Source organism: Cygnus atratus, chromosome 3 (assembly GCF_013377495.2).
Source record: "Cygnus atratus isolate AKBS03 ecotype Queensland, Australia chromosome 3, CAtr_DNAZoo_HiC_assembly, whole genome shotgun sequence".
In the NCBI taxonomy this organism is placed as follows: domain Eukaryota; kingdom Metazoa; phylum Chordata; class Aves; order Anseriformes; family Anatidae; genus Cygnus; species Cygnus atratus.
The window spans coordinates 58,266,526-58,294,372 of record NC_066364.1 but is presented as its reverse complement, the minus strand read 5'-3'; the positions used below and the strand labels follow the sequence as shown (position 1 = coordinate 58,294,372).

The following is a 27,847-nucleotide window of genomic DNA, read 5'->3' as shown; positions in this document are numbered from 1 at the left end:
ATTTATGTCATTGTTGTTCTAGGAAAACCCACTTTGTGTACACAATAACTGACTCGTAATATTAAGCTGGAATAGTGGCTTAGTTGTACACAAACTGTGTCCTTAGTTCATTCGTTTACAGACCCTTTACCTGTTATCTGAGGTGAGATGCTTTATCTCTGTAGTAGTAATATCTGTCATCTTCTGAAAAGGATTAGTGGATGCTTGTGGAAAACTTGTGTAGTTATCCAATGCAGATAGGTGAGGGATGAAAATGAAGAGCAGAATGGTCTATAGAAGTCTAAAGTGAAGTGGCGGGAAGCTAAGGATTACTTCGTGCTGTTTTGCTTCCCACCTCAAACAAAAGGCTAATTCAGAAAGAATCAAAATGGATACTAGGGAAGATCCTCCAAGGTGTTCTGTCAGTGATCTTCAGGCATCTCTTTATGGACCTCTCTTTGCCTAACAGTTCATGAGCATGAAGTTACATGTGACCTGTAAACTGGTGACTCCTGCAAAAACCATCTCTTTTGGCTCACAGCGTATCCAAACATATCTGAGTAAATGTAGTCACTGAAGTAATAATGTTTCACAGTTCTTTAAACACTTAATTTAGATAAAGACATATGCAGTTCTTTGAGTAGTAATTACCCCTTGTATCCTAGTTTAAACATTATAAACCAGACACTAACGGCTATTTAGAAATAGGTTCTGAAGTGTTTGAGTCACGTTTCTGTAATGCAGCTTATAACAAGGAAGTGAGAGCTACAGTCTAGTTTACTTCTGTATACATATATGTGTGTGTGTGTGTGTACTACATACAGTCATGGACTACATATAATCATAGACTCACAGAATGGTTTGGGCTGGAAGGGACCTTAAAGATCATCCAGTTCCAAGCCCTCTGCCATGGGCAGGGACACCTCCCACTAGACCAAGTTGCTAAAGGCCCATCTGACCTGGCCTTTAACAATTCTAGGGATGGGGCATCCACAACTTCTCTGGGTGGAAAGGAGCAGCAATATGATAGGAAAAGGAAGGGAGTTACCCATTTAAATCTACAATTTGTGTCTGTTGCATCTTCATCATTGGCAGCTATTTTTAAACTTTTATATTTGTGCAAATCAATGAAACCTCAAGGGAGGAGGCTGACTACATATCTACAATTTGTAAATTATGTTTATGTACAGTTTAAGTATGTACCATTGTAGCCATGTACCATAGCCACCAATTCATCTGTGCTATCACTGGGTCTGTACAGGATGAGAAAATCATTCTGGAGTACAATATTTGTTCTTTCCAAATGGAGAGGAAGGCTTATCAATGTTCCTGCTTTGAGTCATGCATCTGCTAATGTCAGGCACAAGCAGTTGTCTTACTTAGAAGGCTGCTGGTGAAAGATGGAGTTAAAAAAGCTTCTATGAGCTTCCTAGCTCATAGAGCTCGGTCTCTTCCTTTCCCTCTCATTTTCTCTCTCCCTCCAGTTCTCCCTCAGCTACCCCCCCCCCCCCCCCCCCCCCCCGCCCGGTATGAACTCATTTATTTATAATGGTGTCTGACTACTGCTTCTGAGTATTTATTGCAATAGAAATGCTCCATTATTACGTTCCCCCTTCCCTAATTAGGGAAGCCCTTTATTCTTATTCATATGGCAGTCAAATGTGTTATTTTTTGTGAATACGTGCAGGGGGATTTCTATCCCAATTGTACATGCATAGGATTGTGCGTGGATGGCTATTTCCACTGCTATAAATTGCAAAAGGATGCAGAAGGTGGGTAGGTGGAGTTTACAAGCAAGACAAAGCCAAACTCTTGTTGGAGGAGCCCAGTGAAATGACAAGAGGCAATGGGTATAAGCTGCAAGAAGAGAAATTCTGTTCTGCAATGAAAAAGTCCCCATGGGTGTGTTAAGCACTGAAATGGGTGCCCACGGTGTCTGCGGAATTTCTGTTATTGGAGGTTTTCAGAATTCAGTTGGACAACACTTTGAGCAAGCTGATCAGACTTTGAATTTAGCCTTGCTTGAGTGAGTAGTTGGATTAGATGAACTCCAGAAGTTACTAGGAACCTAAATCCTCCTATGACTCTACAATTGTCTGCTTTGCAAGCTATTTGTGGGATTCTTACATGACACAGTTAGTAGCAGTAGGCTTCACAATGAAAAGGTTGGGCCCTGAAGGCAGCACAGCCTTAGAGCCAAATAATTTGTTATGACTTGGATTATTCACTGTGCTACAAATCTCTGCTTTTAGAATTTCAGACTGCCAAAGGACAAAACGGGTACCACAAAGATTGGTGACCTTGCCCCTCAGGACATGAAGAAAGTCTATTCTTTAGCACTGATTGAATTGACTGCTCTCTATGACATACTTGGGACAGAATTCAAGCAGCAAAAAGCTGCAAAAATCAAAACCAAAGGTGAGTAAGAGTTTCATATTCTGAAACAAATTGGTCTGTTTTAATCCAGTGAAACAAAGGTATCTGGTTATTTATGACTTTCCTGGAGAAAATTTATATTAATATATAAATAGTAACATAGATACTGAACAGCATTTAATTATACACCTTGACTCAAGGCACATTTTAGGCAAGTTCATGCACAAAGTCACTCTAGCTAGGGGACTGTGCTCTCTATATAAAGTTAAAACTGAGGCCAGATACAGAGCAGATAAACAAGGAGAGAGGAAGGGGGGCCTTGCTCTCAGTAGCATGGTATACAGGAGGAATTGCTTCACAGAAATTAGTATGATCATATATTTGCTGGGAGAGTATATGTTTTGTTCTTTGTGGGTATTCTTCTCCTGCTCTCATGAAGCCAGATACTGTGCCACTCCAACCTTCTTGTTTTCCTTGTCCTTGGCTAGAAATGCTGGGAGCCTTTGTCACCTGCTTTCCTGTTACGTATGGTACAGACTTCCCTGTATCACATAGCCATGCCCATCCGATGTTTACTAAGGCCAGAATGCAGTTTTTGCTCTGAGTGGCATCATACCAAGTGGAAGTTTGGGTCTTTTGCAGAGGATTTTGAGGCAGTTGCAACATGTCATTTTGTTCTACAAGCCTATAAAGCATAGATACAATCACAGTGTTTTTCTTGGGAACTTAATACACCAATTTAAAGATGCTAGAAACTAGATGCTAGATGCTAGAAACCAATTTAAAGATGCTAGAGATTTTCAGTGTTTTGTTTGTTTTCTGTATTCCTGGCTTCTGCTAAATGTTTTACATGAGCTTGAAATGTGTTATTGGTTAATCACAAGCATGCTTTGGCCAAAACCCTGTTCTCAAGGTTCAGTGAACGTGACAGTGCAATAGCTCAGTTTAAATAATTGAAAGCAACTGAGGAGGCTGAGCGCTATGCAGCAAGGTACAATAGATTCTTCAGAATACTGTATGGGCTTTACAGTAGTAGAAAATAATTTCTTAAATGCAAACGACATGCAGACACATCTATGAGACATTGTTCCCTTAAATGTATTTCCTTCTCGCAGAAGTGCTTGTACTATTAGTAATACACAGGGAAGAGACAAAACATTTTCTTATATTTTGGGTCTTAGTTTTAATTAATTCTTCTTGCCAAATCTTACTGTTTATTGAGTTTTACTCATAGCATTATTATCTAAATGACAGGCAGTCATGAAGAGTACTGAATTGGTTAAAAACTCTGTTTTTCCCCAAATTAAAAAGATAGGCTAGACTTACCAAAATGTGTAGGAAAAAGACAGTGACATGTCAGCCTTCCTCCCCTACAAATCTGCTTTTGCAGTGTAATGTTTTAAGTGCCTTGTTGCTCTACCTGTCCCCATCCTCTTCATTCAGGAAGTGTTTGGCTAATTGATTCGTACAAGGGTGGATATATTGGCTGTTCCCTTTTGTGCTTGTGTACATAAAGATGATGAAAACATGATTCTTCTGTGGAATGCTGTGCTGTTGCCAACTTGGCCTTTTCATTGGCCTCCTACAGTTTGCTCTCCAACTTCATCTCAATAGAAACTGTATCGACAGGATTGTCAAGATGATAAAAACTATTGGGTATGGCTATTTGGTCTATGTATGAGCCTACATACTGTATTGGTAGACTTTTTATTCTGCTAGAGATACAAGAACTCCCTGATTTGGCACTTCAGATTATGTTTCTTAGATATATATGTCACATTCCCTCAAGGGCTGACATCTTTTTAGTAATTACAGCTGTTCTGTGTTCAATATTGGCATGGCATCATACCACGCAGGAGCTTTTAGGTACATGTAATGTTATATGCCGTTTTGGAAAAATGGCACATGCAGCAGTTATCAGTACTTGTGACAGAGTTCTTTGGCAACCGACTTTGGGTTAGTAGTTGCTGGTATAGCAGTGTTTCTGAAGTCATTCTCTTCTATTCAGCTGGGCCATAATCAAATGGGTGTCCCATTTATTTCAAGACTAAGGCTAGTTTTGCATCAAGGCTAGATTAACTGAGACTAGGTTTCATTTTATTTTTTATTTGTGCTACCTTAGCACCTTGTAAAGGCCATTTTCCAACCCAGATTTAACGGTACTTTTGCTTTTCAACAACTGGAAAAACAATTTCAACAAGATGTTGAAAAAAAAACCACAACACTTGAAGGGTTGAAAAGTGCTTCTTTGAAACGGTTGTAGGGAGGTATTGAGAGTAACTCTAGGTAATAACTACATGTTTAATTTTACCAGCCAAATTTTTTGATATTTTACTCATGCCTTTTGCATCTTGACTATAATAACTTGCACTGAATGGTGAAGATCTGCATTCCATGTTCATCATTACAACCATTCTACAAACCAGAACCATGCAGATGGTTCATGTATGCAATTTACTTCACTGTACTGCAGAATATATGGATGGTACTTTGAAGTCCAAACAGAAGAATCCTAATTTATGGTTGAAGGAAGAGATGAATGAGTCACTTTAGCCACAATGTTTTGTGTAATAACTTGATTGTCAAAGACATTTAAACACTTTGAACAAAAGGTCAATAGCTCTGAATGAATAGGATTATCAATTCAAAAATACAGTTTTATGCCACTACCTCATGTGTTGGAACAGATAAGGATAATATCTCAGTTTCTTTTGCTTTCTTCTTCAGACTCTGGCTTGTTTGGTGTCCCACTGTCAGTTTTACTGGAACAGGATCAGAAGAAGGTGCCAGGCACCAAGATCCCGCTGATTTTTCAAAAGGTAAATAGGCACAAACAAGTCAACTTGTTCCATACCTGCAAATGACAATCAAATAACATTTTGTCCTGAATTTATTTGCTCCCTGTAGCAAAGCTTTCTCCAGTCAAAGTTATTTTAACTTTCATTTGCAGCTTTATTTACTAATTTAGTAAATGTGATGTTTTGCATGTTTTGACTTAAATGAATTGAGCTTGCTTTTTGTTGCAATTGCTCTCCAATTTATGAGCATTATGAGTGATTACTGGTGTGTTCCAGCATACTTAGATCTTAGTACTAAGTAAAAGTACTTAGATCTTCTCTGTTAAAGTTGTAAAGAAGAGTATGTGTGAGAAAGTTAGTACTGTATCTCTAATTTTACCGTAATTATTTTGAATCAACATTTTAACAGGGGTAGTAGTTGGGATTTATTTTTGAAGCCTGAGTAGTTTTGGAAAAAAACTGCTTCAGTCTCTGAAGGAGGTCTGTAGACAATACAGTTTTCTTTTTTAATTAAATAGACAAACTCTTTAATTGTGTTCACAAAATGCATGAGCCGAGAGCCATATTAAAGGTTTTATTCTACATCTACAACAACTCTAATCCATTTCTAAACTGTGTTTGTGTGCCTACATGTAATATATGTTTGTACACACACACACATGAGTACATAAAGATTCCCATATATTAGAACTATCTATGAGTAATTTTTAATTGACATCTTCATTTATGCAGTTTGGTTTGTGTTTGACAGTTGATTTCCCAGATAGAAGAGACAACTCTGGAAACAGAAGGACTTCTTCGAATACCAGGAGTTGCAACAAGAGTAAAGGTAAAGCATTGCATGGATTCTCAGCACCTTCAAAAGCTTATCTGCACTCAGTGATTTTATTTAGTCATGAAAATATATTTTAATGCCAGGTTCTTATTAAAATCTTCAAAAACAGAAAGCAAAATCTCTTCAGAAAGAAAACTGGGTTATATTAGCCAGGAAGCTGATGGTTTGATCCAGTGTAGTTTTGGGGAGAGTTCAAGTTGGAAGCAGAGTCAAGGCTATGTTTCAAATTCAGTTGTGCCAAAATCTCATTAATTCTTGGCACAAGCTTTCCAGCCTCTTGCTTTTTCCCTGAACTAGCTTAATCATCTGAACAGTTCATACACAGTCTTTCAACCCCAGGAGAAAGCTTTTTTCTGGCATTGTGAGCCTGCTTTAATAGCTAGACTTAACCCGTGTTACAGGGCAAGGCAGCCAACATGCACTGAAGAACCCCTCAGATTTATTTTTATGAACAGCAATATAACTGCTCAGCTCTCTAAGCGCAATCTTGTTAGGCACGTCCGTTCACACTGACACTTTGCAGAGTGAGTGCCAATTACACACAGGCTCTTCCCCAGTATTTGCCTTAATGCAGGAAACTAAATACACAGTATGATTCACACCAAGAGTCAATGTGTTAAAAAGATGGTCTGCACTGGTTTTAAATGCTAAATAGAAAGGATAATTTAAGTGGATTCAGCTGTCTGAAGACATCTGCCAGCCTCTGTCATGTCAAACTTTGTCCAGCAGCTGGTTCATTAGAAACAACTGAAAAGAAGGGAATATTATGGAAACTGGCTTTGTTTATTTACCAGTAACTATGAGGTTTTTTTTTACAAGTTTCCTTCATTCTTTATTTTCCACTCTTCATCAGTTCTGCATACTGGAATGATTTTGGAAAGATTTTGTTTATTTATTTATTCTTTGATCTTTATCAGTTTAATACAATTTCCCAGGCAGAGGATCATTAACTATTTGACTTTCATTATTTTTTTGCTTATTTATTTGCAGAATTTGCTTCTTTGAATTAAGTAATTGTTTTGTTAGTAAAGGTGTTACATTCTTTTACTTATTTAAATGGAAAACTTTATAGGAAAACAAAGAATTTGGCATACTGAAGGACCAATGTTCTCTCTAATTTTACTAAACATTTTTCTCCTGTACAAAAAAATATTCCTTCTTATGTATCTTCACAAAATGGTGCAGATAATATGAAGAAAAAAAATCACTATCTTACTCTATAGATTTTAGAGTTCTAATTAAGAAAATATATTGCATATTTACAATACCCTATAGTTGAATACATTTACTGTAAAACCTTAGAGTTGGTCCATTAGGATGCATAGTTAACATTTCTGCTCTTGCCTCTCCGATAAAACAATTCATTTCATCTAGTAGTTTAATTCTACATTAGCCATGGTGATTTAGTCTAAATGTGGGTGGAAGAGCTGGAGAGGCTCAGAGGGAAAATTTTCATCTTCATTTCTAAAGCTTGCTTTTGTTGATGGGAAGGAAATGATACCCACTTGACTTTAGACATCAGAGTTAGTATCTTAGTACTCTTGAACCTCCTATGTAATCCCTGGAGACAGAAGATCTTCCCTGAAGACAGTTGAGAACATCCAATTTTCACGTCAGTCTCAGTGTCCACATTTTCTTAGGAAATAGATCCATTTTCCATTCAAAGTTAAATTCAGTGAGAACAGTATCTTAAAAATGTATCTAGTACTCTCTATCCAATGTGCCCTTCTTGTCCAGATAAATAATTAAGGCCACATTCTTCCATAGCATTTTCCCTCACTTTGTCTCACATTCTTTGCAAAACAAGTAAGTGTCTTGTTCTCTGTCTGGAAGAACTTAGGCACTAAGAAGGGAGATGCTTGCTGAGAGGTGCCTGCAGGGCCACTGGCCTCACTGGGACAGGGATTCCAAGGCCGATTCCTGCTCTGCCAGACTGGGAAACAAATGAAGTGCGTGCAACGGGACTGATGCTTATGTGGGGACTAAGAACAGCTCAGTCATTGCCGTGTTCCCATGCTTAACATCTCTAGAAGCTCAGTTGTAGCACTGTCACGAGGGCAGGGTTTACAAGGCGTCATTGAGACTATCAGTGCTGTTTATTCTGCTTCTTAACAGCATATTTTGCAGTCTCCTTCCATGGAGAACTTGACATCCAGTACTAGACAAAGGTCTATGGGTCCAAAGGCATGGAGTTCCCTACAGATGGCAAGACATCCAGCTATCCTGTCACCCTAATCTTTTCCCTTTACTTTAAAAAGAGAACCAGCCCCACCTTAATATATGTTTTGATAAGAAACTGCGTGTCAGTGTGCATAATTGCCATATTTATCTAAGAAGATGGTCATGCATACATTAAATCAGTATCCTTTGGTATGTAGTTTCAGGATAGTTGAGTATGACAGCCACATCTTAATGTTTCTGGGGAGGAGGAGAAGCCGTAACTCTTACATGAATGAATATGGTATCTGGTTCTTATATTCCATATGGCCCCGAGGCAGGCCCATGGGATTTCTTCCTGTATAGTTTGGCAGTCTGCTGCCTATTACTACTTGTTTGCATTCAGTGCTTCTGATCTCCAATTTATCTTTTTGTAGCAAAAGATCGGTGGCAGCTGGAGTTAAGTGATATTTCAGATATTCCCTTTTTTTTTTCCCCTTCCAAAGTAAGGAAAATATTGCCATGTGTATAATGTATAACTTACAGCAGACGAATGTTATCGGTGCTCTCTGTGTCTACTACCTTTCAGAGTCTTTGCCAAGAACTGGAAGCAAAATTTTATGAAGGGACTTTCAATTGGGAAAATGTAAAGCAACATGATGCAGCAAGTCTTTTAAAACTCTTCATCCGTGAACTGCCTCAGCCACTCCTCACTGTGGAATATCTCAAAGCTTTCCAAGATGTACAGAGTGAGTAGTGTCCTTTCTGTCTCAGTTGCAAAGAAGTGATACCAGTGCCGAGAAGTGCTTCTTTGCCATAGCAGCATTTTCATTAATATTCTGTGAAACCAAAAAAGAACAAATAGGACTTCTCATCAAAAAGATGGGTACATTTTTGCTAATGTACAAATACCATTTTTCATGAAACATCTACTTCAGTAGTTTACACATAAAATAAAAAAGCACAGTCATTTTCTGATATGCTTCTAATAGTCTTTAGAACTATTATAGATGAGTTATAAGAAAATTATTTAAGATGGTATCAGTTTATAAACGATATTTGTTTCAAAAGAAAACAATAGCAAAGATACAATAGTTCTGCAGAAAATCCAACAAATGGTAGTTTATTCTGTTTAACGTAGTCATGGAGGATATTTTATCCATTTACAACAGGAAAAGTTAGACCAGAATTGTCAGAACTGCTGGTCATCCCTGATCCCTTGAGATCAGTAAGTTCCTGTGAAAATGTCCTCCTTGCCAACTGGTCACCAAGACAGTAAACATACTGGTTGTAATAGAAAGAAAGCAGCTTTGTGGAGTGAGGATCCACAGACGTCAACTCCCCAGCCAACACAGGAGTGTTGGTTTGAGACAAATCTATTCCTGTCTTTTGGTAGGCTGAATGATGGCTCATTTCTAAGGGTATTTTCAGGGAATTCCCATGGACAGGCAGTCAGTCTTAACTGTTGGCTGTTTCACTCTCCAGTCTGAGAGCTCCTTTCAAGGTCGCAGGCCATTCAGTTGGTGTGCATAGGAGCTGGAGCTTAAGCCTGTTACATAGTGGTGTTGATTTTGCAGCAATGAGCAGCAAATTAAAGCAGGCCAGAATGTTTTCAAGTGATGCTGGCAGCTAACAGCTCCTCAAGGTTGTTCCACTTAGCAGATACTGATTGGAGCCAGGATGGTTTCTGCTTGCCACTCCTGAGCTGTCTGAAGGCTTATGTGGTTTTACTTATCCAGAAAATACTTAGGTAACAGGGTGCAACATACACGGAGCCAAAGGATATGATATAAAACAGACATAACACTTCATAGCCTACTATTGTTTAAATTGTCTGCCCATTGTGTGCATACAGTAAGATTAAGGTGTTAGAGGAAAAAGGGCCATCTTTGTGACAGTAAACAGGATTTTTCAAGAGAGTATTTAATTAGTGTGGTTAGACTTTAAATAACTTAATTTAAACAACTTTGTTAATTTAAATAATTTAAAGAACTAAAAGTAAAACGTTATTTAGGTAAACAGATGGAAAACCATGATTTAAGTAATGAATTTTAATTGTTTTGCAATTGTATTTTAACTTAATTTCCAAAGAAAAGGTTGGTTCTTATTGCTTTTTGAGCATTGTGGCATGGGGTTTTGGAACTAAATTTAATCCTCACTTTTATTGTATGTCTTTCTAAGCACATAGGCACACTGTTGTCACTGCTTGTATGTTTTAAATGACTATATAATTTGCCACTAATTTATTCATATCCCTACTTTATTACTATGGTAGAAAGTAGTCAGCAAGCTGGTTTTTGTTTCATAGATGAACTTTTTTTTGGCTGTATCTCCCAAATAGCTTTGGAAGAAATGTATTTGAAATAGCAGTTCAGTTGGAATCCCATTAGAATACACAAAAACAGCCCTGTTGAGCTTTGAAATAGTGTAATAAAACTATGTCAGGTGTAGGTACCCCCTTCTTCACCTGCGTTATGTATGGCTTGATTGTTAGGAATCTGCTGAGAAGACTTGCCAGAGCACTTTCCCTAAGGCATGACAGGAGGAAGTTTGTCACAATAAGAAACCAGAGAGAGCTGGGGCTTTCCACTGCTCCATGCTGGTAGGATGTGGGAACTTTCCTAGGACGCAGAGAAATTGAGGGATGCACTCATCCAGCATCTTGGCTGAATGACTCACCACCTAGCAGTTGGGTAGATGGCAGAACCGATGGCACTTTTCTTTACTTAAAGCTTGCCACGTTTAGTATGACATTTACTGCTGCAGATATGTGTTAAGCTTGTCTGCTATTGTCTTTATCCCCACTGGTTTGCCACTGCAGCTACTGCTGCTCATGTTACTGGAGACCTGCCTTACTCAGCAACCTGTGGTATTCCTTCTGCAGGGGTGACCTGGGAGACGGTGCAACTGTTTAGACAGTCAGACAAACTGTGACAGCAGTTTTGAATATACCCTGTTGTATGCTGGGGCACAGGATTAAAAAGGGAGGAACCATTAGCTGACTAGTTTTACTTCATAATGTTGCAAAATTAAGAATCACAAGGCGTCGAAAAAGGACTGCCAGAAGATTGTTGAGTCATACAGCAACTGAATCATACGAGACCATTTGGAAATGACTATTAGAAAAGAAGGATCTGCCAGTCCTTTGTCATACTATCACAACAAGCCATATGTATGCGTTCAGCATTTTACAAGAGGTTTCCACTTTAAAATCATGGTGTTTGAAGAGGACAAATGACAATTTTAAAATACTGAGGTTCATGTGCTTCACTGGCAGATCTTCCAACGAAGAAACAACAGCTGCAAGCTTTGAATCTTTTGGTTATCCTTCTACCTGAAGCAAACAGAGACACTCTGAAGGTTAGAATTGCTAATGCTTTTTTCCTGCACTTTTGTCTGTTTCTGTGAACCCATTTTTACAAACAATGTTGTCTTTTAGCACCCTTCTTTTTAGTTCAAAGTTAATGCTGGAATTAATGATTCTTTTTTTTAAAATTTATTTCTCAGAACTAAAAAAAAATATATAAATGACTTAGGACCCTAATTCCTCCCAAATGACTTTAAAAGTATGATTTGAAATTTTTCCGGATTGCAATAATCATCTCACAGTGAATGACTTTTTCTCTTACAAGTTTTTTTCCTTATTTTAGCAGCAGCAGTTATTATTTGCAATGAAAAAAAAAAGTATTATAATACTATGGATGAACATTTGCTTTTATGAAATGGGTTTAGCTCTTTTGTTTCATTCTTCACTTTTGCCCGTGCTGTGTGCTTCAACCCAATAAGCAAGAAATTTACACTTCCTATTGATACATGCAGTACATCACTCTTGGAAACATCCAACTTGGGCTTGTCCTTTTGTAGCAAAGCCAGCCATCTTTTTCAGAATATGCTTACTATTTTGCTACAATGAAAAATGAATTTGCAGGATTTGTATGGAATGCAGAGTATCTTCTACTATAGCCAAAAAAAACCTATTAGTTCTTATTGTTTAAACATAGCTTCCTTTTTGAGTTATTTGCTGTGTGGAAGCACTCAGGAGGGTTCCTGACTTGAGTTACAAATATCTGGAACCGACTTAATTGAAGACTGATGGTTTGTAACTGGCTACCTCTCATTCACAATGCAGTGTGGTTTACTCATGAGTTGTGTACCTTACAGAACTAGCTATTCCATGTTTCCATGACAGCTGGCATTATTGTGTTCACTTTCTATTTAAGAAAAGCCAATAGTAGTGTTTTCAAAAGTATCTGTGTGATGATACTTACGCACCTACATAAGAAGTGTCTTACTCTACAGAACTTCAAAGTCGCTTGAATGTTTTTGAAAAATGTTATCCACAAAATTAACAAGAATTATTTACTTCATTACTTAAAGAAAACTTGCATTGCAGTCTTGTGAAGGAACATATCCACAATTCTTATTCTAATTGCTTTAATGTAGTTTTATTAGGTATAAATAGATTTTTCCAAGAATATGTAGCATCATGTTTCACTCTAACTTTTTCTTGTGCAAAGTTGAGCTTTAAGTTCTGCTGTAATTTCAGGTACTGCTTGAATTCCTCCAAAGGGTAATTGATCATCGAGACAAAAATAAAATGACGCTAAACAATGTTGCAATGGTGATGGCCCCAAACCTTTTCACATTTCATGGGTTTGGCTCAAAGACTATTGAACAAAGCGAGTTTGTTATGGCTGCTGGAACAGCAAATGTCATGCGCTTTATGATTCAACACCAAAAACTCCTCTGGACAGTAAGTGTATTCCTAAGGGGGGAAAAAATACATAAATTTCACAAACAAGGCATCTGAACAAAGAAGTAAAGTGAACTTATTTCCATGATTTAAAGAAAGATGAGCCCCATCCAGCTGGGGCCTTGCTTATAGGTAGCAAGATAGGAGTGAAACAGAATCATATTTACATATTGTGTTGGAGTTAAGGTCTGACGGTCAGAGTTTTAGTATTTAGTATGTACCATAAGTGAACTCAAAAATAAGTCCTTGGGGAATCCTTGTATTTGGCCTATTGGTAGGCATTGTTACAAGGAATTTATTCTTTTCTGCTTAGAGATATTCATAGCACACATGGTGTTTTAGTCCATTTCTCTTTTGGGCCAGACTTTGTATTATATAAAACATGCTTTGATAAAAACATGAACTTGTGTCATGGTTCTCAAGCAAAGCTCTCACTTAGACAGACTGGAGAACTTCAAGCTTTGCTGTCCATCAGGAACTTTAAACAATCTTGACTTTTGCTGCAAATGTGGAATAGTTACTACCGCCATGGCACAGACAATGTAAAATGTGCTGAGTAATTTTTTTATTTTTTTTTGCTGAGGAGAGTAAAAACACTGTATGATTCCAACTCTCTTCCTCTGAGAGCTTACTGAATCGAATATAATATCACAAATGTAGCGTTTTTTTAAATTGTTTCAAAACTTCATATTATTTGAATCTAATTTCTACTGGAAATAGATATTTTTTTCCAGTTCTACTTAACAATCTGTAAATTTACAATGTTTGATAAGTTATTTATGGAAGTGATGTATATATTCATACTTACTATCTATATTCATCTAGATTCCCAAGTTTCTTGTTAACCAAGTGAGAAAACAAAATGCCGAAAGCCAAAAGAAGGAGAAAAAAGACAAAGCTATGAAGAAACTGCTGAAAAAGATGGCTTATGACCGCGAAAAGCATGAGAAACAGGACAAGGTCCCTAACGATGTAAGGAAACATATATCTGAAATACTATATTAATAAGATTACCATCTCTAGTGAAAAAGTGGCCATAGCTGAGAGGATATCTGCATTTATTTATCAGAGAGTTTCAATAAATAGCAGGTTACTTTATGGGTTTTATAGTTATGGGTTACCAGAATGACACATTTGGAAGGTTGGGCTGTTTATTTTTTCTCCCTATTTTTCAAAATATTTCTATTTTGAAAAATGATATCCCATAGATCATTTCAATTCGGGCATCTGAAACAGTAGTAGGTTAGGTCAGTATTTGTAGAGAGAACAAAACACAAACTCTCTACTAGGTTGCAGTATTTCTTATTTAACAGTGTTTGGAAACTAAGCTAGTATTTAATTCTCATGCCTATAGGAGCTCCCACACCACTGAGCTCTGTCTCAATGAATTTAAGTATTCCTGGTAACGTGAAGCATGCTATAGCATGCACAGTAGCTCTCCCCTTCTCCCCTCCCTCTATCCCCCCAAAATAAAACCAACAAGCAAAACCAGACAAAACCATTACCAACAACAAAAGACAAAACAAATGTGAAAACTGATAAACTGCTTCTTAATTAGCTATTGTCCAAGTGTCCACTCCCAACTTATCCCTGTGAATACAGCCTTTAGTTCAGTAAGTGACTACTGCTAGTGATGTCAAGGCATGTAGCACTCTTCATAACTCTTAAAAAGGCCAAAAAAAGTTCCTTGGCAATATAGTGTCATTATTTTCCTTTACTTTAGAAGTATTTTAATTGAGCTCCTCCCGCTGACTTTTCAAAAATATGTCTCATGCATTTTGAAATTGCTTTTTATTTACAATTTTAATGAAGTTAATAATTACAAGTGATAAAGCTTATTAGACTATACAGAATAGCATCTAAATTATAATGCATTTGAAATACATTTTTCCAATATTTTAAATACATGTACAGATAGCATCAAATATATGTGACCCCATAACATACTGAATACTTACTGGATTAAGTTGCTATGAAAGTACCGTTTTATGGGTTGAGATCATATTGAAGATTCCGGTGAATTAGAGACATCTTGTGGTAGCTTGTAAAAATGCATTGGTCAGAATCTTTCTCTTATCAAGCATGTGCATGGCAAACTCTTATTAAAAAATAAATAAATAAATAAAAGGTTGTCATATTCTGCTAAAAGCACAGTTTGTTAACATCATATTAAGATAAAAAATAGAATACGGTGAATATATTATAATATCTGCCATATCTGCCTGGTTTGATTCTATAAGTATACCGTTTCTTTTTTCTTTCTTTTTTTTGTTGAATCTGCAAAAAGATGGATCCCTATTTGCAGCCGACATCTGCTAGAACCATATACCTACATCCTGTCTATACCTAAATGAGGTTCCTTTTGTATGCAGTATTTGACACATCGTTAAATGTCCAAAATGAATTAATTCCTTGGGTGATACCTAGCCATACTTTCATATTTATTTGAATATATTTGAAGGAATCTATACACAGAATCTGCTATTATCTACAATTTTAAAATAAAGCTAATTAAATATTGACATTTGTTTTATGCTGTCTAATAAAAAGAGGATTCTTTGAATACAATTCAGTTGAATTAACATGAGCTGACACTTAAAGAAATGCTGCCATCCCCTGTTCAACATGGAAATAACAGCAAATACACTGAAATAGGCAAGTGCTTTTGCAATCCTCAGAGGATTTTTTATAATTCAGTGCTGTTGATTTTGGTAGTAAAATATGCCTTTTTAATCCACTAGAGAGCTAAGACTGGAATGTCATGCAATACTTACCCAAACTTCATCCCCAAACATAAATGTAAAGTTGCTTTTAAAGAATTTTCTTTAAGCCCTAGAAATCTCTGGGGATTCCCTGCAAAACTAAATGGTAGATTTTTTCTGAAATCCTTCATTCTTATTCAAAGCATTCCGTAACTTGGGTGCCTGCAAACAAGTACTCTTAAAATCATATTCCCAAATATGATATGGCTTCATTGTAATGACTTTTATACGTTTTTCCATATAGCTAAAATTAACTCAGTTCTTTAAGAAAACAAAACAAAACACACTTCTTTTTTTTTCAATTTTCAATTTGAATCGACTTAATTTGAAATTGAGGAGATTTAACTGTGCAGTTTGTGAACTGAACTCCACTATTAGTTGGCAAGTGAAGTACTTAAACTTGTGGTGGATCACCGCTCCAGAGAAAGCTGTTTGTAACTTTTAAAATTTAATCATCCTGCTTGCAGCTGAATAAAAACTAAGTGAAAGTTGCTGTTTTCTACCACATGCTATGGTACCGCATGTAGTTAAACATAGATAGCCAGAGCTTGTGTCACTTACATAATGTTCAGAAATATCACAGTATCGGCATTCTCAATGACAGTCAGTTCACTTGGTAATCTGTGTAAAGGATAAAATTTCATCTTATCTCTGATGAGGCCTTTCACTCAATCACATTTCCCTTTTTAAGACAGAGGTTAAACAAAAATTACTGTGCAAGGGGAGCAGATTTGGGGCAAAATCTCTGTACAGCGCTAAGAGCAGTTAATGGGGCTCATGAAGGCTGATTGCTTTTCAGAGCACCTACACATACAGCTCTACGGTCCATATTTGTGTTAGGGAGCAAGTCTTTATGTTGCTGTTGGTGTGCGTAGTGCCCTAGGCCAGGCAAGGAAAGATGCTCTCGGGACTAGGTACTTAACTACTAGCATAGCCAGATTTATACCGTCTGTCACTATATTCCTGTCACTATTGTTCCAAAATAGCAGTCGTGTTAGTGGCACAATGCAATGCTACTGGACTTCTCTAATACAAGTTAGAATAACCAATGAGTCGTTTAGCCATTTTGTTTGTATAATGTTTGAATTTTCGTGGTATAAACTTTTGCTGAATTTGTTGGCCACTGTTCTTTCAGACTTTAGCAAGTTCATTTGGAATTCCAGATTTGTTCTACGTAACATTTGTGCCCCATTCCTGCTTGGTATCATTTGCACATTTCATAGGTATATGTTCTATTCCATCATCTGTGCAGTCACTTCATTCCTGTCTTTGTCTAGCCTGATGAATATCTAAGTGTATCATGCAAAATGGACCACAAGAGACCCACCCCAGATCCAACAGCCAAGCACCTGTGGCTCTTTTGTGAAACATAGATCAAGCTTTCCCCAAAAATGCTATCTTGAATGTTTTAAACTATGCCATGCAGAGAACATTCCTTCTGCAAGTCAGCTCCTAGGTGGTTGTGGTCACTTTTTCTGTCGCACCAACTTGCGTGATGAATGGGCTAGAGGATGCTTAGTGTCTGTTCTTTCTATAGCTGGGCACCAGGAACATACAGTGCAGCTGCGCATGCGTTCTTCTGTAAAAGCAGGTAGTAAAAGTGGCAAAATGCATTCATTAGCTGAGCTGATAATGATTCTGTTTGAATAAACAAAGTAATTATTCTGTTTGATCTGTGACCGTAATGCTACAGCTCTCTAGATATTTCTTGTTCCGTCTCTCATACACTCAAGGCAGGCTTTTTAAAATACTTACTATATGCCTGCTGTACAGAGAAAAAGACTTATCCAGCTGAAGTTTGAAAAGTCTCCATAAAATGAACTGAGACAAACTAACACAGAATTGTGTACTAAAATGAAAAAAATTTACTGTGCTGAATTTGATGAAAGACCAGTTATTAAATAACCTTTGCATCCTTGAAAGTTTCCTTTCCTTTTGCCAGGAAGTATGATCCCAACAGTTTGAAAAATGATAAAAGATGTTTAAACAGGAGTTAGCTTTCTAGTGAATAGCTACAGCCATTATTTTCATAGGTGGAGGCCTTAAAGATAGATATAGGGAATTGCTCTTTGAGATCAGTTGCAGCCTTATGAATCTTTGATTGCATGTTTATTATGAAATTCTCAGTTTGGTAATTCTTAATGATTTAGACATAAATAGTTATTCTGTCTATTATTTTTAAAATTGATAGTAAAAGGACCAGATATAGAAGGATTGTCTGGTTAAAATTACTTACCATGGCACATCACCTATGTATATTAATGAGCCTTTCTCAAGCTGTGCTGTGAAGCTGTGCTTCTGATTCTGATCACATTTATACTTGTTCTCTATTAGTTTAGCTCAGATGGTTTCAGAGAAACTGTTCTAGATTCCTAGGTGCCCAGATTTGTTCATTGATTTTGGAAGAATAAATGTTCAGCCTTAAAATTGCAGTAAACAGTGGGGAAAAAAAAGAAGAGAATGAACTGTCATAATCAACCTTGGCTACTGATAGTCTTACATTTATTTTCCTATCAAAATGAATACATTCTGGTAAATGGTAATGTAATGCGGATAGAAAAATTACCTTAAGATTTTCAGGAACAGAAATTAGGACCTTATTCACAATAAATTATGCCTTCTGTAACTTCAATTGCATGTACTGTAAGTTGAACAGAAAAAAACATCCTTTGGAGCCCTCTTTCTCTGTAAGTAATATGATTGATATTCATCATCAGCTATTTTTGAGTTGAAATAAAATACAAATCCATTCTGTAGTCAGACCTGCAGGTTGGCTAGCTGAATATATTCTGGAGAATAAAAAAAATAGAGATAGAAAGCTGCTGTAGTGAATACCTGTTTTAAAAGGAAATTATACTTCCTGAAAAGAGGAATCATTTAAAGTAGAATGACCCATGAATACTTTGCGATTTTTTTTTCTTTTCCTCCATGAAGATCAATTTAAATGAAAAGGGAAAGGTTTCTTCTGGAAGTTTTCATAGCGGTGGTATGGAGGAGTTGCCTGGCATTCATGCCTACAGCAAGCATCTTCCATATCAATCTCATGTGCTTCTTATCATACCCTAGAGTGTTCTTAATAGAGTGGTAATTGTTATTGTTATTAACATCTTTGAAAAATAATTAAATACTACTGTTCTTTTGTTCTAAAATTCTTCCTGCTGTTAAAAAGAGATTTGAAGTTCTGGTGTAATTTACTGAATTTCTGTGTAGTTCTCATATTTCTGCAGCGAAGTGCAGTAGACAGTAGTGGAGTGCACTTACAGAGCACTGTACTGTTACTTATTCCATACTGTATTTTGAGAAACTCATCAAAGCCAGCTGCTAGCAGCTTTGTTCCAACACCATTATTGCTTTACAGGCTGATGTTCCTCAGGGAGTGATACGGGTGCAAGCGCCTCATCTTTCGAAAGTTTCCATGGCAATACAGCTGACAGAAGAACTGAAAGCCAGTGATATAGTAGCCAGGTTTCTCAGCCAGAAAAGGTACAAACACATTTTTATTTTCTTAACTTGTCAGGAAAAGTGGATTTTCATATTTTCTATCAAGAAAAAAGTTTTAAAACAGTTTGAATCCAAATGAGTTCATGAATCTTAAGGTCAAATTTATCCTGTTAGAATAAATGCGCGAGGAATTAACCTAGTGTTTCTAATACCACTAAAGCTCATGAAGCCTTCAGGAATGCATGAGTGCTGTTAGTAGAAAATTAACTGCTATTTAGTCTGATGGGTCAGGAATACGTTTGTAACTTTCTGGGAAGAAGGAAGGATCTCCAAGAAGAGAAGTCAAAGAAAGAAATGAGAAAAAGAGAAAGAAAGCATTTAATTAAAAATCCATTCATATATAACTGTATTATAGGTTTTGGAATATAAATATGTGAAAATGTTGCTTGTGCATTGATTTAAAAGGAAAGCTACATTTAAGTCATCCAAATCCATTTAGAAAGAGAGAAGTTTTAATCAAGCTTTTACATCTACTTTATATATATATATATATATATGCCCATATATATATATATGGGCATAATAAGAAATCAGAATAGACTTAAAAAAATTAACACACGTGCATCATATATAACTATTCATGCTAAAGGAATAACATGATGCTCTGGTTGAGATCAAGAAGCCACTTTTTCCTAAATGATGTTTACAGGGGCTTAAACTTTTGACAGAAAGTTATTTTCTGGCTGCACCATAGCATATATTATTACAGTTAAGCAGTGAGAAAAATAAAATCTCTTGATAATTTGGGGACTTTATTCTTCCACTGTCTGTTTTTTTATTGCTTTTAGCTGCAGCAAAATTATAAACAGCAAGAATGTGGTTTCCCCTACCCAACCACTTGGCTTTTTCAGAAATGTGAACTGTGTAAGGGGAGTACTTATTTTTGCAGCAGCAGTGAAAGAAAAATTAGAGGGTAAATATCAGGCTGCTTGCTAATAACAATGGAATGCTTTTCAAAAATCCACAGTTTCTTCATGCCTATCTTGTTATACCTTTTCTGTAGTTTATTGCTCACTTGCAGGACTATTCATTTGCACTGGCATGCAAGGGTATTCTTGTTCACTTACTGTATCAGTAAATGAGTATAAACACAAAGGGTTTACAACTGGTCCACTGCTAATCTTAATTAGCATAACTTCTCCCAGACGTGTCTCAGTGGTTAGTGTACATGCTCTTTTGCAATACAGTTAATCAGTGTTTTCTGTTCCTGACAGTGGAAATGTTCAAACACTCAAGAAAGAAGAGGTCTTTCTTTATGAAATAGGAGGAAATATTGGTAAGGATGGCTTCTGAACAACTTCTCTTGCTATAATAGGATTGCTTGGCGCTTTGTCCATGCACTTTCATTGAGTGATTGCATTTATTCACATCCCTAATTCTCCCTGACACTGAGACAGAAAGTTAACCTTGGGGAGAAGGAAGCAGAAAAGGTGATATGATCATCATATTAGTAGTACATTATTATCTCTCCTAGAGGAAGACGGCTGCTGTTACAGGTGTTCCTGGTACGTATGTACAATGAAGAAGCATAAAAAGGTTGAATAGAAAGGTGCTTGAAGTTCATCTTCTTCATCTCTTTGTATTGAGGCATAATAAATGAACTTACAGCCCTTCATGCTTTGCATTAGAGTTTTGCTTGCAGGTTCCTACAGGGAAATAACCACTGAAACAGAAAAGTGACCTAGTGATGAAAGACGGTTAGTCTATCCTGCTCTGTGTAACCATTGATTAAAGCAAATAGCAGATCAGCAAGGTTAAGTCCAAAGGATGATTTTGGATGCAGATCTAAAATTTTCTTTGATGAATGCAAAAGTACTTTTAAACTAGGAATCAGTTCCCAATCACAGTATTTTTCATATATTGAGAAAACAAACCAAAAAACTAGAAAACACTTCTGTACTGGACTTCTGTATTGTATTGAACATCTTACATTTGCTTTTTCCTTTTGAAGCATGGCCTTTTAAACTATTTGAAGCTTTAAAATTCCATGAATACCCAGTACTTCTGTACTCTGCAATTTAAAATCCTGTATATAATTGCTGTTTTTAGCATTCTTCCCTTTTATCTATCCACTACTTTAAATCAATTTTTCTAAACTGAAAAATTTAAATGTAAATTAAAAATAACACTTTCCTACTTTCCCTACAGAAGATATGTTTTAGGGTTTTTACTAAGTCTGAAGTCAAAAAATAAGTTACTAAGATATGTGGATGCCAGATGAACATATTATCTGTTCTCTTGCATATCCAGTATGTACACACATTTGCCATGCCTGTTAAAGCAGCTTGTGATCCCAGATATACAACTGTTTTAAAGGAGGGGGACTGTCTTTTTTATTATATAGAGGTGTTACCATTTTAGAAAAAGTTTTTGCAACAGAACTCCTGTGAAACTGGAACAAGCTAGTATCACTTTAAACATGTGACGGAAACTATCCGTCTCTTGGGGCAAATATATGGCCAGTTGTAGATTTTTTTTTTTTTTTTTTTTTATGGAGTAGGTTAGAAAATTTAGATGCTTCCTTGGTTTGAATGACTCGTTAACAGACAATTTTAACTTTGATCACATCTTACAAATACTAGTCTTTATTAATATTCTCAGCTGAAATAAGAGAAACTCCCTGATTTTTACATGCTGTACAGGTAAAACCAGCTGTCCTGATCTTCCATTTCTTTCCTTCTGCCCAATGGGACTGACTTACGCACAGGGAGCCGAAATGGGAGAAGACTTGACAGGCTCGTAATACACTCCTGTGCTTTCACTCATAATTGCAACATGAGCAATGCTACCATCCTCCTTTCCCCTAACAGATGGGGCTGATGAAGTCTCTGGACTTTTTTTTTTTTTTTGAGTACCCAGTACACTGTAGGGCTTCCAGGCACTGCTCAGAACTTCTGCTATTGCTTTGTGACCAGGACTGAATACAGAAACGATAACTCACTGTCCCTATGCTCCCACTGGGAGTCTGGTCCAGGAGCATGGGTGGTACATGGCACACAGGCTGGGATAAAAATGCCAGAGGGAGGACAGGCTGCCGCCTGGCATTGAGAGGGGATGGAGAGGGAGCAGAGGGAGCCTACTCAAGCAGGGAGTCTTGCCGGCTTGCCTGCTCTGAGCAGGGAGTCCAGACAGCTGGCAGGCAGACCTGGCTGCAGCGTAGCACCTCTGCTTGCCTCCTGCTTTAGGAGAACATATTTCAAAAACGTCTGGCTGGCACATTAAAGAGACTGCAAGCCATTTACGCCAACCGCTTGGACGGTGGAGTAGGAGAGGAGCTGTGATGCACATCTGCAAATGCATGAGATGATACTTTGCCTGGGGGGGAATGGGAGGAGTAAGCAGATCTTGATGGATCAGCATATGGTGTTTTCATCATAGCTACTCGACATAAATTAATTGCTTGTAGTGCACCAAAACCATTGTACTGCTTTTCCCTCCTTTGATAGTAACCATTGCAAGTGCTATCCAGAATTGCTAACCAAGAGGAGCAGGATGGGGAGTAACGCCTTCTTAGCAAGGACAAACCTTGCTCAAACTTTCTATTTCAGAAAGGGAGAATAACCTAAAATTTTAATGGGCTTCCATGCAAATTTGAATTAACCACAAGAGAACCAGGACCCTGCTTTCCTTTTTTAAAACCTTCACATAGGGGAGCTCCCATGCGCTTGGTCTGCATGAAGAATTGGACCCAGTGTCACAAAGCTGAATTTCCTACAGCTTCCCCAATGACAGCCCCTGCTCTCCTTCCCTCCCTCCTCCCTACATCTCTGCTCCACTTCTTCCCCTAGACATGGGAAGGATAAGATCACTTCCAGGCTTTAGCTGTGTCATCCATTGTTAAGTACCACAGAGACAGCTTAAAAAACTAAATGGATCAAAGCCTCAACTTTGAAAATAATTTCCTGGTGTTGTTGTTAATACTAATGTAACCACACATCTATCTTTTTTTTTTTTTTTTTTTTTTTCCTAGGGGAACGTTGCCTTGATGATGATACCTACATGAAGGACCTATACCAGCTCAACCCAAATGCTGAGTGGGTTATAAAATCTAAGCAGAGTTAAGCTCACAACAAATGGCAAAAGAACAACCTGTGGACTTTTAATGCTGAATGTTTTAAAGGGATAGTTTATCCTTTCAACATTCAACTGTATTATATGTATTAATAGAAACCTACCTTGTGGAAAAAAAAAGGTGGTGGAAACCCAACAGTGATTACCAGTAAATTTTCACTTTTACTTACAGAAAAATATCAGAGATAACACAGTTTTCCCACTCGTTTGTTATGAGAATAAGTCAGTTAAATATTTTAATGGCACTAATCTACCTTGATGATACTCCCATCTGGTAGGCTTTGTTTCAGAAGAATTTATTTTTCAAACAGATGCTTAACCTCTTTATATTAGAGATCTACAATCTGTGTAGAAGTGTGTGTTCATGTAGGTTTTTGCAGTGTTATTACACTGGAGAACCAAATCCTGATCAGCACTTCTGAATGGTACAGTATTAAAAATATTTAAAACTGTTTCCCAAGTAAGTGTGAAATTCACAGGAAAAACCTGCAATGCAATATACTTTGTCTTTGGAAATCCTATTTTTTTCACTTTCTAGGTGAAAAAAAAAACTATTTAGAAAAAAAAAAAACACAAGAAACAACAACTGTGAAAATGCTTTCTATGCAGCTTTTTTTGCTAGATATTTTAAATGTTTTTTATTCTTATTCTGGTTGATTGTATTCTTGATACTATTTTTTTAATAGGACCATATGACAAGGTGAGTAATTTTGAAGCTTACCACTCTTGGCAGTGTCCTTGCTGGAATATTGTCATCTACTAGAAAGACCTCTAGGTTTTTCAGCAGTGATATGCAGACATGTTGCATAAACTGGTTCCAGGTTTTTAGGACATCTGATAGAATGCAGAGCATTTTGTGAACTGCCAAAACCTGCCGATTACTAGCAAAATAAAAACTTTCAGGATTAATAAAACAAATAAAATAGCTGTGGAGAGAAACTGTAGCCTCAGTTTCATAGCTAGCAAACCACCAAACCTTTCACTCAAAATCTGTGTAAAGGTCTACTGTGGAGTTTACATAGGCTTTTTGGATGTTATCTACCATCTGGGCTGTCGTAGATGAGGCTAGAAATCAAGTCCTGATTTCCTTGACTGATACTGTCTAAACCACTTAAAAATTAATAGTCCAACGATGAACTATTGCAAATCCTTCTCTTTGCAAGGGAAGGACTGAAAGCTCTCTGTGGAATTCGCTGATAATGAATTATAGACTGACATGGCTTACTGCAGCATGAAGAACTGTGGACTGTAGCTTCAGAGCCCAGGTCCCACAGCAATGCTTTGGGCTCACTAACCTGTGTACCGCTTTACAATTTATTTGAAAACTAGCTCACCAGTGCTTAAGTGCTCATACCTGTGTGCTGACTACCTGAAATAACTACTGTGAAATTATAGCTTAGGAACTAAGTATTTTCTTTCGATGCACACACGATTATATTGACCTCTTAAGGAATATTCTACATACAATCAAGGACTGGATTAGATTTTTTTTTTTTTCTTGATCAAAGCTGATTAAAGGAATCAAGGGCCTTTCTGCTGAGCTTTGGATATGGGCCCTGTGTTGTTCCCAAAGTAACCACTGGAACTCTCCATTTTCTGTACAAGCAGTGAAAGAAAACTCTGAAAGGTCATAAAAAAAATTAGGCACCTACTGATTAGTTATCCACAGCATACGAACAATTTGGGGGGTGTAAGTATTTATTGTTTTTTGACAGCTGTCTTGATAGGGAGAGCACGTAGGGAAGGATTCTCAAATGCAGGATGAATGAAATCGGAAATTGTTCTAATGTGGCTGTACTGCCCCCGCTGCTCCATCTCGTCAGGTACCCCTACGTGCTGTTGCACTGTGCCATTATGGGCAAACCCCATGAGACAAATCATTTTTGTCAATAGAACAAAATACACTCGCTGTTCTTTAAACGTAAGGGACAGAGAAATGGTGAAATACTTAGGTAAATATTTATGAATCTAATGTAATAAATAGAGTATGTTTTGTCATGTAATACAAAAATGATGTGTGTTCTTTATAGTTCTGTAAAAGATTGCTTGGTACTGCAGTGCTAGATGTTATTTTAAGCAGGAGCAAAGTGCAGAGGATAGAACAGCTGTACAGTTTCAGCATAAAATTACAACCGCCCGCTGGCTACGATCTTTTAAATAACTTTGTTTCTGGTTTGGTGCCATTATCTTTTTTTAATTTAAAAAGCTCTTTTATAATTAAATATGTTTTTTTTTCTTCTGAATTCTCTTCTCATTTATTATGTTAGCATGCAAAACACAAACGACACCAAGCGGCAGTTACAGTTTCACAGTTTCACAGTTTACATCTTTGCAGGTGTAGTTTTGTGTGTGAAGAGAGACGCTGCTCGGTATGTTAACAGCAGCCTCGCAGCCCTGGGGTGAAGGCCACAGCAGGCCGTGCAGGCTGCCCAGCACCCTGAGGTAGCGCCTTGCGAGGCAAGGGACCAGCTGCCTGCTGGGAGCCCACTGAAACCTCTGTCTCTCTATCCTTCAGCACCCAAGAATTAAGAGCCACCGGCCCCCAGCTGCCTGCCACCTCCGTGGCCTCTGGGCTCCCCTCCTCCAAGACCTCTGGAGGCCACCTGGGTGCCCTGCTCGGGGCGGCCCTGCTGGAGCGGGGGGTCTCGGTGGTCCCCACCGATGCCATCTGCCCGGTGTTTCTGGAAAGCCTTCAATAAAATATACCCATTTAGTAAGCATTTAAGAGTTAAATTGCAGCAGAAAGCTAACTTGGTGAGAGATTTGCTGAGTGATTTCCTCTAATGCACCTAAATATATCTAAGGATTAGATCTCTGTTGTACTTCTATTTCTGAAAGGTTGCAGCCGCGCAAAAAGAATGAAACGTGTATTGCACTAATTTTATAGCAATGTTTACTATAATTATTTTTTATGTAGAGCAATGCTTATAAGATCTTCAAACCATTATTTGTGTTTGCACACAGACTGCATCTGAGACAGGTAAGTACTTCTCATCTCCATTTAGCAGTTGGGAAAACTGTTCATAAATAGCTTGCCTGCAGCCAGAAGGGGCAAAATCAATCTGATTTGTAGAAACCGAATATAATCCTCCAAAAACTGTCTTAAAAATCTGCTGTATCGCCAATAATGGGACTTCAGCAATCACGAATGTGACTTCAGGGGACTGTTTTAATAAATACAATACTGTGGTTTTTAGCCTGGTTTCCAGAGGAAAGGTGTCTGGGGTAATCTTGCTGCCTGTGTGTGTCTTCCCCTAATTACTTTTGAATCTGCTGGCAGACTTCAATCATTTTTGGCAAAGGGAGTGTGGGGGGTGGGGAAGGAATGTCTCAAAAATAATTAAGTTTCTACAAGCTTCATAAAACGAGGCAACTGGAAGGAAGACAGAGGCAGGACAAGTCCTTTTATCAAAGGAAGGATGACAGCATAAATTCAACCTTTATTTAAGCACTGGAACAGAGGCGGGAGAGAGGATGTGCGTGTGCTCTGACCGTGGAAGGAGCCCAGAGGCAGTTAGCGTTGGCCATGCTCGTGAAAGCCCTCTCCTGCCTTGCTTTCTGTCTTAGGAGGCTTCCTCGCTGACTTGATGCGAGTAATTGCTGCTTGTGCTGCAGCTGTTCTCGTGGGCTGGCTTTTGTGGTGCAGCTTCTCCATAGCTTCTGATTAGCGTGGCTCATCCCCTTTGGGCTCAGCACCTAAATGCGCACCCTTCCTGCTGAGCTGTGCCCGCAGTTAATGCAGTTACCTGGGAGGTGGGTGGTGGTGGATCTGCTCCCCCTTCTTGTAGGTCTCTTGGGAGTTACCTTCATCCTGGACATAGATCTGATCTGAAACAGGCCATTATGAAATGGTAGCCTTCACAAGCAGTAGCAGGAACACAACTTGCCTTTCAAGTTGTTCTGAATCGTGCAGAGGTGCTGGTTCAAAATCCCTACAGATGTTACCGCTCCCTGATTGCTCACTTTTGGGATAATTGAAAGGATCCGATTCTTTTACAGTCTCCGTAAGACCAATAAACAGCATTCATTCATGCTAAGAGCCAAAGTCTGTGTATTTTACTATGTCTTACCATTGTACCTCTGTAACACATTGCTCTCAAAAATGTCTAGTTTCTGCTTCAGTTGGCTCAGCTCCTGTGCTTGTGTGTTTAGCCACCGGATCAGGTCCTGCAGGTAAGCCAGCTGTGGGTTTCTTTCCCATGGGATTCCCTGGGTTTTCAGAGCAGAGAAGCTACTATGTGGTTACATTAAGGTGTGTTTGCCATCCATCCTAATTCACTGCAGTGCTTGGATAGCGAGCGAAGAGCTGGGGCCACGGCGGATGAATGCCCGTACCTCCCCGTTGGATAGGGCATGGCCAGCCACGTGTTCATCCCCTGGTGTGTCTGTGACTGTCCGTAGCTCCACTGCCTCTGCTCGGTGTTCCCCACGGTGTGGGAGCAGCACGTGGCAGCCCAGGGCTGGTGCTTGCGTGCACACCTCTGCTGGGTACGTGCTGAGAATGCCAGGAGCTGCAACACTGGTTACACACCTCTGATAACCTCTAGTCGTCTCTTTGGCAACATAAATAGTAGTGAATCAATACCTGTTGGGGAAGGTGAGAGTTTAAAATACA

At 38.0% G+C, this 27,847-nt stretch overlaps 1 protein-coding gene across 2 annotated transcripts in view; it reads left to right on the top strand.

Moving 5' to 3' along the window:
• ARHGAP18 (Rho GTPase activating protein 18) overlaps positions 1-25,473 on the top strand; it is a 65,523-nt gene extending 40,050 nt beyond the window's left edge. The window contains exons 6-15 of one of the 2 annotated variants that reach the window (XM_035538987.2): positions 2,232-2,397; positions 5,083-5,174; positions 5,905-5,982; positions 8,735-8,894; positions 11,423-11,505; positions 12,692-12,898; positions 13,724-13,870; positions 19,019-19,143; positions 20,376-20,437; positions 23,132-25,473. In XM_035538987.2, coding sequence (XP_035394880.1) covers positions 2,232-2,397; positions 5,083-5,174; positions 5,905-5,982; positions 8,735-8,894; positions 11,423-11,505; positions 12,692-12,898; positions 13,724-13,870; positions 19,019-19,143; positions 20,376-20,437; positions 23,132-23,223 — 1,212 coding nt within the window. In that variant the 3' untranslated portion in view covers positions 23,224-25,473. The remainder of the gene's footprint in view (positions 1-2,231; positions 2,398-5,082; positions 5,175-5,904; positions 5,983-8,734; positions 8,895-11,422; positions 11,506-12,691; positions 12,899-13,723; positions 13,871-19,018; positions 19,144-20,375; positions 20,438-23,131) is intronic. The other variant, XM_050710033.1, reaches the window with a different exon arrangement.
• The last annotated feature ends 2,374 nt before the right edge of the window (positions 25,474-27,847 follow it).